Below are 16,184 nucleotides of genomic sequence, written 5' to 3'. Positions count from 1 at the left end.
CACATACTCCGACACTCTAGCTCAGTCTCAGTATACAGTGGAACAGTTAAATGACACCGCAATTTTTTCAATTGCTGATGGAAATTGCAATCAAAACATGATTTGTTGCTATGTTGCTTCTTTATTTTTTTTTTTGTAAATGAAGAATGTTTTAGACAATGTTTGCATATTTTCAATGGAAGCAAGACAATTTGCTTGAAAATTGAAAGACTTAACTTTTTAAACTTCCTTTTATCAGATGATGTTGTCAACCATTCAAATTCCCGAGAAGTATTTCCCAATTTTTTATTTGGAGAAAACTGATGCATGTGGAAGAGCATTGATCCTCAACTCCTATGCCCTTGACTTTTATAAACATGGTTCAATAAAGGCAATCGTTTCTGATAACGGGTATTTATTTATATATAAGAATATATTTATGTCATTTGAGGCTGCCTGGTGTGTTTAAAGAGACATTCAGCTCTACAAGCCTTGCCTTCGTAGAAGGTTATATTATTCTAGTAAAATACTAGTCACCAGCAGCGGTGGCTGTTGTTGTTTTTTTTTTTTTGGGGGGGGGTGGCAAGCAAACCCTCCCACCCCTGGAGTGTCTCGCGACCGGGCGATCAGTCATCCAGGCACTTACCCCATGTAGGTTGCGGGCAGGCAGCGCTCCTACGGGTGACGGCTTCTAGCGCGTCTCCTCCTCCTCTGCATCGCGGTGGCTTCCGTCGTGCGTTTCCTCCCTCCTAGGAGTGCAATAGAATTGCCTGTGCTTTTAGCCAATCGGGTGACGGGTCTCAGGACCCGCTTCCTGATTGACCGGGAGGAGGATCAGTGTGACAATTCATTCGCTATTGTCACACAACTGGGTGGGCTCGGAGTGCAGTGCTCTGCGCCCCGAGCCCACCCTTTTTTGAAGCCTATTAGAGCCTCTGGCTAATCGAAAAACACCCCCCTCCCATTGGAATCCATGCATCTGGCGGCGTGCATGTAGATTAGGGGGCCGTATGCATGGATAGAGGGTGGCGGCGGCCGTGCGCCCCTAATGGGACGGGCTGGAATTGGTTACCGGTATTGCCAGTGATCTTTCTGCAGCTTATGTTTTCCCCATTTCTGACTTAGCATACCTTGTTTTGCACTGTCCTTGTGTGGGGGTGGGCATCTTGGTAAGGACAGGGTTATATCAGAGCTTCCAGCAAGAAGAATCAAACAGTCATACCAGTGGATTTCAGTCAGAGGCTGCCCTAATCACAAATACACCATTATGGGGCTGTAGGTGCAGGGGTGTCTAGACCCCCACTAACATACCAATAAGAGCACTGTTACATTTCAGCAGGAATTCCAGACAAAGTATACATTCTTAGGCACAATTAACATTTCCCTATAACATAGCATATTTTCACTTTTTTAATTAAGGCCTACAAACCTATATGTCAAATTGTATCAAGGATGATCTTTTTTTTTCAAAGGTGTCAGAAAATTGCATACAGTAAGTAATTTCAACTGTGTTTATAACGTGTAAATGTTCTCATAAAAACATTCAATTTACATACCAAAATATTGCACAGGTGTAGAATCATTGAGTTACATGAATGAGTCGATCAAGGAGGTTCTGTTACTTGAAATCGGTCAGTCATTATGAATTAATGACCCAATAAGTGGAAGCTTAACTCTTATTTGATTCCTAAGTTGTTAATTGTTATGTCTAGATATCAACTGAATGTTTTATGTAATGTTGTTATATGTATATTACATTCATATTTGTATTCCAGGTTTATTGAAGGAGATGCTTTTTACAAATTAAGGGATTTCTCACTTTCGATTGCAGCCATCAGGTAATGTTACTGTATATTCACTGAAATTAGAGATATAATTTTATGGAATATACAGAAATGGGTTAATTTAATAACGTTTCTGCTTCAGTGAACCAGTGATTACATTTATAGGTTAACAAGGTTAAAAACTAGAAATTGCACGTTTTCTAACGATTTTTACATACATGCAAATTCCACAGGTGGTTGCAGGAAAGAAAATTGTATCATCTATGGCCTACCCTAGTGACAAGTCTAGGGGACCAGCCAGGAAGCTGGTTACTGCAGTAATGAGAATAGATGTTTTAGGAGCATGATGGGACATGCATTGTTTAGTGGATAAGGGTCCATTGTGCAGGCCTTGCAATCCTTCCTAGGAAGGAAGGAGTTGATTTCCGCTTGTGAGTGTTAGCTGCTAGGAGGTGTAGGAGAAACAGTCTGCCTTGTGAAGCAGCAAGTAAGAATGCAAGTAGGAATGTGTAGCAGAGAAAAAAAACACAGGGAGGACACATTATAGACTCCGTGTGTACCTCTCTGAAGGACAGCATGAAATAAAAGGCTGGGATGTGGATGGACAACTTCTAATGCAAAGGTTTTTGAATGGGTTTAGTGGGTTCAACAGGAGAAGAGCTTGCAGTGAATGACTGCCTGAGGGGAGTGAACAAATCGTATCAGAACAGTAGAGGAGGCACATTGGAAAGGGAGGTATGATGGAGGATAGGCAGGCCCTCCCTCAGCAGCTGCCTCTGTGTTTTTCTCATGGAAATTTATGGAAAAGAGTAGCTCACCTTCAAAGGGTATGTGCAACCTTTCACAAAGGTGTTCTGCTGACGTGGCTTTAAGCCATAACATTCTGCGCATATGAACTGAAAGCAAGGTCATACTGGAGATATAACGCATAATAAGTGTAGTGCTAGCAGCAAGTTTGGGATCATCTATAAGCAAAAAAAAGTTTACTACTAATTTCCGCAGTTCAGTTTGCCATTGCCTGGGTAAATTGACAATGTGGCAATAGCCACTTGCAGGGCTGGGCCTGCCAAGGCAAAGAAGGGCCTCAGTGAAGTCTCCAAATGCCTAAATAACTGAATCTCTAAAGAAGAGAATAATCTACAGATTGTATTCATATACAATCAGTAGATTATTTGGTGAAAAAATAGCTTGGTTCACATTGGGAACAGTCCATTTCTTCCTAAAAACCCCTTCTATATGAAACCAGGCATACAAAAAATACATAGAGAAAAAGCTTTCTAGGGATAGCCTTGTTTTTCATGCTCAGAAGAATATGTGGGGGATGAGCAGCACTAGGTGTATCTATCCACAAGCCAGAACGCATTGCTTCTATCAATGAGTCAACTGTAGCCAGCATACAATGAGAAGCTGAAGAAGTAACTTTATAATACTCTGGTGGTGAAAAATCTTCTGCAGCTTCCCGCTAAAAAATCAGCATCCCCCTTACAATCAGAAAATTAACTATTAAGGTTTTAATGACTGAAGCTACTCAGGGGTTGGATAAGTGGAAGAGTGTTTACAGTGTTAGTACCTCAATCTAGAAATAGCGAAAGCCTTTGGAATAGATCAGACATATTGGTAGAGAATTCTGCTTTAGTTAGACAGGCCGCATGCTGCATGTTTGTGAGGGTTTCTGATTTAGGGAGTGGGAGCAGTGTTAATGTAAAACCTTGCTCCAGAACAAGGGAATTGCTATCAATGTGAGAGGCACTTGGAGTTTCCTCAGGGCCTGGGGAGGAATCACCACTTTTTTTTCTATGTTGTCCCATGTGCCTGTAATCCACCATTGCTAAGTGAAGATCTTCCCCTGTGGGGTACTTACAGGATAGATGCAAACTGAGGGGGTTCAACATGTCTGAAATGAAGGTGCTAACAGAGTTCCAGTAGTTGTGTTTCTGAGGTATCAGGCAACAGATGAGATGGCAATCTGCTTGCAACAGCAGAAATGGCGACCCGAAGTGTGTAGTCAGTAGCCAGAGAGAAATTTCCAGTAGTGAGGGCAATAAAAATTATTGCCAATTTTAAATAGGTAACCGTTATAAAAATAATTTTGACTTGCCTGTAAATTCCATATCTTAGTGTACAGTACAGGACACAGGCTCAATAGTCGCAGACCCTGAAATTTGCTGGTACCTTCAGGTGATTAGGCACTGGCAAAGCTTTTGAGGATATGCCCCCTGGGCATCCCCCTAAAAACCTATCCCACTCCATGAGTGCTCAGTTTTTTTTAGTAAGAAATGCAGAGAAACACAGGAACAAAGTGGAAGGTGGCCTGTATCCTGTATTGTACTCCATGATATTGAATTTAAATGCAAGTCAAAATTCTATTTATTTTAATCATGTAGTACAGGACACGGGTTTGATATTCATAGAACCTGGGATGTCCCCAAGCAATGAATAAGCAGCGTGGGCAACAACAAGGCAAACAGAACTATGCCAATAGGCCTAATAGTGACAAGGGTCAATGGAACTCAAGAGTACTGCTGTAAGAACCTTAGATTGCACGCCCACCCTGGTGGGACTTAGAAAAGGTATGAACTAGGTGGTGGCTTACAAAGCTGGGCAACAAAGGGTTGATGCTGGAACACCCAGGAAACTACTACTTACCTGGTATAGTGAGCACATATTCATTTAAGGGGTGCTTTATCCTTTGGGGTGTAAGCTCTTGTCTTATTCACATAGCAAGAGTGGACCATGAAGCAGGGTGTACTTTGCGAGGTCCCAAGGGAAGGACAACTTGGGAGGTTCGTCTTTGTCACAGAATCTTTAGCTCTAACAGTGTATAGCAGTTTCTTTAGGGTGCTTAGGAGCAGGGCACAATGAAGGAAGGATTATGTCTTTGTTGAGTTGGAAGGATGACACCACCTTAAGCTGAACTAAACTCTCTCAATCAACATTGACTATTTATAATCCTTATGCTGCTAGCATTTGTAAATAGTATTTCCTATTTACTTGTTTCAAACTATTTTATTTTACATTTCTTAACCGCTTCAGCCCCGGAAGATTTTACCCCCTTCCTGACCAGAGCGCTTTTTGCGATTCGGCACTGCATCGCTTTAACTGACAATTGCGCGGTCATGCGACGTGGCTCTCAAACAAAACTGACGTCCTTTTTTTCCCACAAATAGAACTTTCTTTTGGTGGTATTTGATCGCCTCTGCGATTTTTATTTTTTGCGCTATAAACAAAATAAGAGCAACAATTTTGAAAAAAAAACGCATTATTTTTTACATTTTGCTATAATAAATATCCCCCAAAAATATATAAAAAAACATTTTTTTCCTCAGTTTAGGCCGATCGTATTCTTCTACATATTTTTGGTTAAAAAAAATCGCAATAAGCGTTTATTGATTGGTTTGCGCAAAAGTTCTAGCGTTTACTAAATAGGGGATAGTTTTATGGCATTTTTATTAATTTTTTTTTTTACTAGTAATGGCGGCGATCAGCGATTCCCGGCAGGCGCGCACGCAATTGCATGGCGGGGAATTCAAATGGACGTACAGGTACGCCCATTTGCCCAGCCGTGCCATTCTGCCGACATACATCGGCGTGCACCAGTCGGGAACCGGTTAAGTTACTTCCTGGTTTCCAGGCCCAGGCAAAATGATGTCCTACATCCCAGGACTCTTCAGGAGGGGAGGTGGGGTTTTCTCAGCTAAGCACCCCTTCAGGCCTGGCCTAAGGACAGATGTATTCCAGGAAGTAAATGATAAACGAATCACCTGTCCTTACTCAAGATAGTTGTGGCCAGATATATTAAAGGGTGTTTTTCAAAATGATTTCCCAGCAAAATAGAGCATGGAAACATAGATGGAGGGGTGAGTTTGCTTTGAACGTTAAATATAAATTAAGTAGTGTTTTCAGTTTGTGGTGCCCAGATGCAGTTTAGTTTCGCTTTAGGAAAACATGAGGGTCTTGGACACAAGACTTATCCCTATGAAAAATTAGGAATGGCTCCTTACAAGAGAGCGCGGCTAATTCAGAGGCATGTCTGACAGATGTGATAGCCACCAACTAGGCTATCTTGCAGGAAAGGTCATCCATGGGGAGTTACTTGATGGGTTCAATGAGTGATTTCTGCAGGGCATAGAGAACCCAGTTGAGGCTGAAGTAAGGATAGGTTGCTGTTAGGGGAGGTTTGATCAAATAAACACATTGCAGAGATCTGTGAATGTGAATTAAAGTACAACTTTCAGCTCAGCTAGTGGCTTGTAGTTTCAATGGAATACGAGGTCACCGTTAAGCACCCTCGTACTCTATTTACTTTTCCCACAGCTCTGAAACTGACAGGCTGTACAGAGGCATGGGCACATTGCTGTAATGTGGGAATGACAGAATCTAAGACCCCTCTGTCCCTCAAGACCTGGGTTTTAAACAGCCATTCCAATAAAGCCTGTGACTGAGACGCAAGATGAATCAGAAGGCCCTGAGATAGCAGGTTTGATCTGTTTGGAAGAAGTCAGGGGTTGTCTCTTACAAGTCTTATTATGCCTTTGTACCAAAGTACTTCTAGGTCAGTTTGTTTTTTGGTGCATTGAGAATCGCTGGTTTCTTCCCTTACAACACCCACCATTTTATTCTTTAGGGCCTAATATATATATATCTATATATCTATAAAGATATAGATATATAGATATATATATACACAGTGTCTTGCAAAAGTATTCACCCCCCTCTGCTTTTTACCTATTTTGTTACATTACAGCCTTTAGTTCAATGTTTTTTTTAATCTGAATTATATGTGATGGATCAGAACACAATAGTCTAAGTTGGTGAAGTAAAATTAGAAAAATATATACATAAAACTATTTTTCAGAAATAAAAAACTGATAATTGGCATGTGCGTATGTATTCACTCCCTTTGTTATGAAGCCCATAAAAAAGCTCTGGTGCAATCAGTTACCTTCAGAAGTCACATAATTAGTGAATTGATGTCCACCTGTGTGCAATCTAAGTGTCACATGATCTGTCATTACATATGCACACCTTTTTGAAAGGCTCCAGAGGCTGCAACACCTAAGAAAGAGGCACCACTAACCAAACACTGCCATGATGACCAAGGAACTCTCCAAACAAGTAAGGGTTGTTGAGAAGTACAAGTCAGGGTTGGGTTATAAAAAAATATCGAAATCTTTGATGATCCCTAGGAGCACCATCAAATCTATCATAACCGAAAGGAAAGAACATGGCACAACAGCAAACCTGCCAAGAGACGGCCGCACACTAAACCTCAGGGACCGGGCAAGGAGGGCATTAATCAGAGAGGCAGCACAGAGACCTAAGGTAACCCTGGAGGAGCGGCAGAGTTCCACAGCAGAAACTGGAGTATCTGTACATAGGACGACAATAAGCCGTACGCTCCATAGAGTTGGGCTTTATGGCAGAGTGGCCAGAAGAAAGCCATTACGTTCAGCAAAAAACAAATTGGCACATTTTGAGTTTGCGAAAAGGCATGTTGGAGACTCCCAAAATGTATGGAGGAAGGTGCTCTGGTCTGATGAGATTAAAAGTGAACTTTTTGGCCATCAAAGAAAACGCTATGTCTGGCGCAAACCCAACACATCACATCACCCAAAGAACACCATCCCCACAGTGAAACAGGGTGGTGGCAACATCATGCTGTGGGGATGTTTTTCAGCAGTCGGGACTGGGAAACTGGTCAGAGTTGAGGGAAAGATGGATGGTGCTAAATACAGGGATATTCTTGAGCAAAACCTGTACCACTCTGTGTGTGATTTGAGGCTAGGATGGAGGTTCACCTTCCAGCAGGACAATGACCCCAAACACACTGCTAAAGCAACACTTGAGTGGTTTAAGGGGAAACGTGTAAATATGTTGGAATGACCTAGTCAAAGCCCAGACCTCAATCCAATAGAAAATCTGTGGTCAGACTTAAAGATTGCTGTTCACAAGCACAAACCATCCAACTTGAAGGAGATGGAGCAGTTTTGCAAGGAGAAATGGGCAAAAATCCCAGTGGTAAGATGTGGCAAGCTCATAGAGACTTATCCAAAGCGACTTGGAGCTGTGATAGCCACAAAAGGTGGCTCTACAAAGTATTGACTTTAGGGGGGTGAATAGTTATGCACATTGACTTTTTCTGTTATTTTGTCCTATGTGTTGATTGCTTCACAATAAAAAAAAAAAACATCTTCAAAGTTGTGGGCATGTTCTGTAAATTAAATAATGCAAATCCTCAAACAATCCATGTTAATTCCAGGTTGTGAGGCAACAAAACACAAAGAATGCCAAGGGGGATGAATACTTTTGCAAGGCACTGTATATAGTTTGGGTATTCCTAAGTCATTTTCTAGCAAAGAAAAAGCCTATTTTTATATATGTCAGAATTGCCCCGGGTGGCAAGTGGGTAAATTGTTGCCTATGGAAAATATAGGATACCAAAACTCGTAGTTTTGGGGGCACTCGCAATATACGCAACCTCATCTTTTATATTATAACAAAAAAATCTGAAATTATTGTGTTTGTGTGCCCTAAAATTAACTTGTGCATCATTCCTGTCGGTACAGCTGATTTCCTACATGCTTACTGAAAAACTTTCCCCCACTCTTACAGACGATATTACAAATTTCATTATTAGATATATCCTCTGGATTGAACTCTTCTTTCTAGGTATTGAGTTTATACAGAAGTGAAAATAAATGTGCTTGGTGCAAACACATTAAAATGATTAAATACAGTGCTGAAAAAAAATCACTGAATAAAATAAAACCAACAGCTGCACTCACAGATATCATAATACTATGATATCCCAAACACCTACATAAAAGGTGTGTTGCACTGTTGTGCATATAACTAATCCACAAACAATTTCAAGTGTAAAGCATTAGGTCCACAAGAAAGTTCCAAAGTAATGTGTCTAACTGTGAACCGCAAGCCATGAAAGCCTCCACTTGCCTCATTGCTCCATCCACCACCACCACATGGACATCCTTGAGGCCTCATGAGAAAGGAGGTTTAACCCCTTCACACCTAAGGGTAAAACATATCTAAATGCCTAAGCACAACTTTGCCATGTGTTAGTAAAACTGTACCTATCATTACAACTACTTTGTCCTGAAAAAAAAAACAAGGTATAATTCTCCTGGATTCACAAATTGGGCATTCATTTGGTGGTAAGTGATAATGGCTATCTCCTGAGTTTTTTTTAAATTGTCATAGGGAAACTGGCCCAAAAAAAACATTTTAAAATGTAGTTGTATATTTCTTGTTACACCATAACCTACTACCAAAGTACAGCCCAAAAAAATTCCCCTGTTCCGAACGATCGCAGCGCTACCACACATGTGTAAGTAGTAATACCCGTAGTACAGGCCAAAAAATATAGTGCTCAAATTGTGCTTTTTTTTAATCCTACCTAAAACACACTGACACAAATTTAAATATTTTTAAAGAAAGATCCTGCCAAAATATACAACCCATGACCTTTGACCCAAACATTGACCTAGATCAAACCTTGATCTAGCTATTTTTTTATTTAATTTATTTTTTTACGCGCTTTTTTTCTCTCTGCAAGGAAAGATAGATACAATGTATCTCTCCCCTCTATTCACAGAGAGAGAAACACAGGGGCCGGCTTCACAGTGATGGATCACGGTGATAGCCAATCAGAGGCTATCATGGTGGTCATGTGACCCAGAACCGGGAGATCCTGGTCCCGATCATTAGTATGGGACTTGGGGCTGTCAATGAGACAGCCCCAAAGTCACGCACGCTACACGCACAAAGTCAGATATGCATATATGCAGCCCCATGGAAAAAAACCCCAGTCCAGTGGGGCACATTGGAATGAAGGGGTATGCGCTTTACAGGCGTTTTAGCGCTAAAAATAGCACCTACAAAGCACCTCTCCTGTCACTGAGTGCTTTCACACTGGAGCAGTGCACTTGCGGGACATTAAAAAAAGTCCCGCAGGCAGCATCTTTGGGGCGGTTTAGGAGCAGTGTATACACCACTCCTAAAACGCTCCTGCCCATTGAAATGAATGGGCACCGCTGCCGAAGCGCCTGCAAAGCACTTTGGCAGCGGCGCTTTTTCTGTGCTATTAACCCTTTCTTCGGCCGCCAGCGGGGGTTAAAAGTGCACCGCTAGCGGCCGAAAAGTGCCGCTAAAGCTAGCGGCGCTTTACCACCGACGCTTTCACCACTCCAGTGTGAAAGCGCCCTTAATGGTCGCCAGAAAGGAGATGCCTTTGAATCCTTTTCACTGGAATTAATAATCAGCTTCCACCAACTCCAGTAGATGTGAGGAAGGAGGAGGGAACCTCATAGTGTAGCATTTCCAAACATTGTTTTATTCAAATATCCATGTACTCGCAGGATCAAAAGAACAGCAAAGTACTAGCACAAAGACAAACGCTGCCTGTCCGGGTCCGTGTGATGGTGTCAGTGTTTGGCTTGACCCCTATGCATATTGTCCCAGAGATTGCAGTCAGCGGGTAGCCTACTTCTCCAGGTGGGGTGATATCATCATCATCATGCTGACCCAGCGGTCAGTATTTGTTTTTCTTCTAGTACCTGAATCAATAGTTTTTTTATTGATATATTAGAAACAGTATACAAAGGAAAAAAATGTATACAAACCTGTATACAAGCAAATACAAAGGTATAAAAGGAGCAGGGCCCTCTGATTCCTACTGTATCAAAGTGTATTGTATTTGTACTGTCTACCCTCAAGTTGTAAAGCGCTACGTAAACTGTTGGCGCTATATAAATCCTGTATAATAATAATAATATACAGATATAGTACACAAGCAGTATAAACAATTAGGCATTCGTGTAGAATAGGTAATGGTGCAAGCTTTTTGGTGGAGGGACAAATTATTAGAAATTAGTACAGATAGTAAGTTATTAGTGCAATTGTTGGGTATTGGTACAATCTTTACTGATTGGTACACATTGGACTGCCAGTAGGGAAGCCTGGACATCTCAACATATAGTGCAGAGTTTGTCAATAACACTTTACATTTTACAAATGACATGGTTTAATAAACGAGAAGATCTTGTAGTAAAGTATGACGGTAGGCTCATATTCCTACTCTTCCATGTTTCCCATTGTTTATCAAATTTTGCACTGGTTAGGGATTTGATGGCTAGTATGTGTTCATTGGTGTAATTTTGTTGTAGCAATGAGGTCACCTTAGAAAGATTGGGACAGATATTAGATTTCCATTTTCTGAGAGTGGTTAAACGGGCTGCAAGCAGGATTTGTGTAACCACAATGCTATCCAAACTTGAGTAAAGAGCTATGCCGATGTTGAGGAGTGCCAGTTTTTGATTAGGATGTGATATTATGCTCGTTATTGAAGATCTAAGTCTGAAAATTTGTTTCCAATAGCTTGTTAAGCTGGGGCATTCCCATAGGGTGTGCAGCAGGTGCTCTATATGCTCACAGTTTCGGCAACCCTTGGGTGATGATGAGTTTGAGAATTTAGCCAACTGGTATGGTGTGTAGTACCATCTGTGTGTATTTTGAGTGTCATTTCCAAATGCATAGTGCAATGTGATGCTTGGTGAATTGCTCTAAAGGCTCTTTGCCATTGTAGGGGAGAAATTGTGTTGTTGGTCATTGTTGTGTTTTTTTGAAGAGTTTGTTTTGGAGGATATTGTAAAAGAAGGAAATTCCTCTCTCTAATGGTTTTTGTGAAGTATAGAAATTCCATAACGTGGGGTGTATGCTAAATTTAGGGATGGGAGTTTTGGTCAGGAAATGAACAATACAAGCGCATGTGAAGTGGTGCTCTCTTGGGAGCTTTTATCCTGTTATCATTGTTTCTACCGTTTTGGGTCTATGACCTTGCATGAAGTCTTTAATAGACTGTATACCGTCTTGTGAGAGGGAGCTGATGGGTATTGTGGGACTCAGAGCTTCCAGAATGTGTAAGGGGTGGTGAGTTATTTGCTTGTTTGTGTCCGGTTGCTGGTGCAGGCGTCTCCAAGCTAGGATGGATGCTTGAGTGGGTGCAGTCAGTAATGAGATATCCCAGGGGTTTCCATAAATCACATTCTTGAAGGGTTCTTAGGTTGGAGGTAGGGGCTAGTTCTGCTTCTATTTCTGTCCAAAGTGGAATGTCCTTTTCTCTGGACCAAAATTTTATTTGATCCATATGGATCGCCCAAAAATAGTCATGGATGTCTACCACCCCTGCTCCGCCAACTAATCTGTGCTTAATCAAGTTAGCTTGTTATGCCATAGAAAGGTTCACAGGAGACTCGACATTTTTCAAGGTAGTGATTTGGTATGTGGACAGGTAGAGTCCAAAATATGTAAAGAATTTGGGGGAAGTATGGTCATCTTAAAGGCTGCCAGTCTTCCTACCCAAGATAGTTCATACTGCGAGATGTGGTGTAGCCGTTCCTTCACTTTGACTATGAGTCAGTTTAAATTGGCCGCAATTAGGGAGGATATAGTGTGTGCCAAGGTAATACCCAGGTATGGGATTCCTTGTGAACTCCACTTGAAGGGGAATGTTTGTTGTAGGTTTTGTTTGATCGCCATGCTTAGGCCAAGATCTAGAATTAGGGATTTAGAGTAATTGACCTTGTAGTATGATATGGTACTAAATTGAGACAATATTTGGTGGGCATGTGGGAGTTAGCTTTTTGGGTCTGTCATAATTAGGATCACAGCATCTGCATCATATTATTATTATGTAATACTAAAGGATGTGTCCGAATTGTTTCTGCAAGGGGTTCAATCATTAGATTGAAGATGGTCGGTGATAGTGGACAACCCTGTCAAGTTCCATTAGTGATGTTGAACGGTTTGGAGAGGAGGCCAGAGATGTAGACAAACGCTGATGATTGCAAGTATAAGGCTAGAATTGCAGAGAATATAGTACCTTGAAATCCAAATTTACATAATACCGATGACATACAGTATATTAACAAATGCCTTCTCTGCATAAATGGAGAGGAGAGAAGGTGTTTGAGTTTGTTCTGCATAGTGTACAATATTGAGCACTCTTCTTGTTGCGTCGGAAGTTTGTCTGCCCCTTATGAATCCCATCTGGTCGCCTTTAACTAAAGACGGAATGATATCCATAAGGCGTTTGGCTAGTATTTTCACGTATACTTTGATGTCTGTTTTTAGAAGTGATATTGGCCTAAAATTGGCTGGTGTCGTAGGGTCTTTTCTTGGCTTAGGCAAGGAAGGAGAAGGAACGAACTGCTTTAGTGTAGACTCGTAGTAAGTGAGGGGATAAAATACTATTAAAACATTTGAAATATTCGTTGGAGAAACCATCCGGGCCTGGGGATTTCCCATTGGGGAGTGATGTTATGATATGTTAAATTTCTTTGGTTGTGAAAGGGGCATTCAATTTAAGTAGATGTGCCTCTGAGAGGGTAGAGAAGTTAAATTTCAGTAGAACATTTTTGATGTCCTATCCCGAAGGCTGGGGAGTGTTTGGGTCATCCCTAGCAATCAGCAAATTGGTTCGCTATATCCTGGGGCAGTGTTTCTCAGCTCCAGTCCTCAAGGCGCCCCAACAGGTCATGTTTTCAGGCTTCCCATTATTTTGCACAGGTGATTTGATCATTTTCACTGCCTTAGTAATTACCACAGCTGTTCCATCTGTGGGAAATCCTGAAAACATGACCTGTTGGGGCGCCTTGAGGACTGGAGTTGAGAAACACTGTCCTGGGGGTTTGTAACTTTGTGGTGTAGGATGGGGTGAATTAGATGTGTAATTCTGGATTTAGCTTGGGCTATTTTTATCCTGTTAGCCAGGTGTTTGCCTGCCCAATTCATGTTTGCATAGAAATTTGATTTTATATGACGAAGCATTTTATCATATTGCTGTGTTAGCAGGTTTCTTAGCTCTTCTTGTAGTTTGCTAAGCGTTATAGACGTGTTCTGATTGGTGTCATGTTTGTTCAGGGTTTCTAATCTATTTATGTAAGACAGGAGGGAATTGAGTTTGAGGCTGTAACTTTTTTTGACCTAGCACCTTGTTGAATCAGAATACCTCTCATGTATACTTCATGAGCATTCCATAGGGTGTAGGGGTTGTCAACAGAGGCTGCATTAATATGAAAGAAGTCTATAAGATGTTGAATAATAATTGTAGAGCTGGTAGAATCTTGTAATAAGCGAATGTTACAGCGCCAGATGGGAACAGAGGGGGAGGCATGCTTCTCTGCTATGGTAATGTAGATTGCAGCATGGTCAGACCAGGTTATATTATGTATCCTGGATGAGGATACCTTTAGTAGTAACCATTTATCAGACACAAGCATGTCAATATGGTAATATGTACGATGTCTGGGAGAGAAGGAAGTGTAATCTCTTTCGCTCACATGCTGGCATCTCCAGACATCGTACAGTTCCTCTAAGTGAAACAGTTGACGTAATGAGGTACCACGACCTTTCACCTAAGAGCTATTGTCTAGGTGAGGGTCAGTTATTAAGTTGAAGTCCCCACATATCAAGAGTTGACCACATTTCATGGAGATGATTTGTTTAAACAATGTTCATAGGAACCTAAGTTGGTGGGAATTTGGTGCATATAATGGCACTAACGTATATGGTTGTGTGTTCATTTCGCTGGTGATAATGATGAACCTGCCTTCCGGGTCCAAGATGGATTCCTTTAGCTGGAAAGCAAAACAATTTCGGATGGCTAGAACTCTTTTTTTCTTTTCTTGGGCACAGGCTAGATGTATGTAGGGGTAGTCTTGCATTTGTATGTAGTAGTGAGCATTTGGGTATGTTAGATGTTTGGACTTGTTTCCTGGATGCTAAGTCTGTCGGCTTTTTGCTTGCATGCTTCCTTCCACATGGAAAAACGCTTAACTGGGTGATTTAGGCCCCTTTCACACTGGGGCGGTGGGGGCGTCGGCAGTACAACAGCGCTATTTTTAGCGCTGCTGTATCGTCGTTCTTGTAGCTGTATTCGGCCGCTAGCGGTGCGGTTTTAACCCCCGCTGGCGGCCGAAAAAGGGTTAAAATCACTTGTACAGCGCGGCTATAGCCGCGGTATTGCCGTGGTATAGCCGCGCTGTCCCATTGATTTCAATGGGCAGGAGCGGTTTAGGAGCGGTGAATACACCGCTCCTTCACCGCTCCACAGAAGTGGTTTGCAGGACTTTTTTCACCGTCCTGCCAGCGCACCGCTTCAGTGTGAAAGCCCTCGGGCTTTCACACTGAACAAACAGCGGAGGCTGTTTAGGGGCGGTTTGCAGGCGGTATTTTTAGCGCAATACCACCTGCAAACCGCCTCAGTGTGAAAGGGGCCTTAGGCTCCTGGCATTAGCCTCCCTGATGGTATTTCCGAGTGTGGCTCGCTGTCTGCGGGCTCGTCCTCTGCCCGAAGCCTCTGTGCCAGGCTCTGTTCCCTGCGAGCGTCGCAATGCATGGGGGCGGAGCCTGGCGGCAAATTCAAAAAATGTAAAAATCATAACACATACAGTACTGTAATCTTATAGATTACAGTACTGTATGAAATCATTTCACTTCCCTTTTGTCCCCAGTGCTTTGGCCCATGCCCTGCATGCAGTTTTATATTATATATACTGTTCTTTCTGCCTGGAAACTTGAGATTGTCCATAGTAATCAAAAAGTGTCCCTTTATGTCAAAAGTGGCTTTACACCAGCTAGAAAACAGCGATAATAAATTAGAACACTTGCAGAATTGAGCGATAGTGAATCGTGGGGAAATGTATTTTATTAGTAGTATATTATTGCAAAAAATCTGAAATAATCATACCGCCAGGGAGGTTAAGTGAGAGGCAAGTAAAGGCCATTTTGCAAGATTAGGGGTGTGTTTGGTGATGTAGCGATCCTACTCATTTTTATGACGAGTTTGTAGCAGTCGAAGGTGTACTCTTTTGTGCTGGTTGTCTTCGGGCAGGGATTGTGTCCATTGTTGGTGGGTCGTTTAGGATATCTTGTGTGACCGCCGAAAAGAGGTGGGTGTGCTGCTGGGTTAAAATTTGTAACGTGCTGTGTACCACATAAAGGAAGAGAACAAAATAGGACAGTAGTAACGTTGAACATAGGTAGACTGTAAAAAGGGGATCTGTTGTCAGATCCGAGTGCAATAAATGCACCCAAAGTAGTGGGAGGGAGATAGGAAGTTATGTATAACTTTCCTCTAACCGAGGGGTTGTGAGGGTTTGTGTAATATGCAGAAAGTTAGGGTCCACCACCGTGTTTCTTGGGACCTCTCTTGTGTGATACCACCTGCCATTCTGGTTCCACTGTCAGCGGCGGTTTCGGCTGGGTTGGTGCGGATGTAGATTTAGGAAGTATGCCCCATTGTCGTAGGGCGGTTAGACCCTCTTCTAGTGTTGTCACCGTGGTTGTTGCTCCGTTATGGGTAAGGGAAAGCGTAGCAGGATATTTCCACTTGTGTAGAGGCGT

At 42.0% G+C, this 16,184-nt stretch overlaps 1 protein-coding gene across 2 annotated transcripts in view; it reads left to right on the top strand.

Annotated features, from left to right (window-relative positions):
* The window catches only part of LOC141113183 (probable ATP-dependent RNA helicase DDX60), a 340,633-nt gene that overhangs the window by 299,838 nt on the left and 24,611 nt on the right, over nucleotides 1-16,184 (top strand). For both annotated transcript variants that reach the window (XM_073606131.1, XM_073606122.1), the window contains exons 36-37: nucleotides 239-390; nucleotides 1,755-1,817. In XM_073606131.1, the coding sequence (XP_073462232.1) occupies nucleotides 239-390; nucleotides 1,755-1,817 (215 nt within the window). The remainder of the gene's footprint in view (nucleotides 1-238; nucleotides 391-1,754; nucleotides 1,818-16,184) is intronic.

This window comes from Aquarana catesbeiana, linkage group LG01, assembly GCF_042186555.1.
Source record: "Aquarana catesbeiana isolate 2022-GZ linkage group LG01, ASM4218655v1, whole genome shotgun sequence".
NCBI lineage: Eukaryota > Metazoa > Chordata > Amphibia > Anura > Ranidae > Aquarana > Aquarana catesbeiana.
This window is presented reverse-complemented; position numbering and strand designations above follow the sequence as displayed.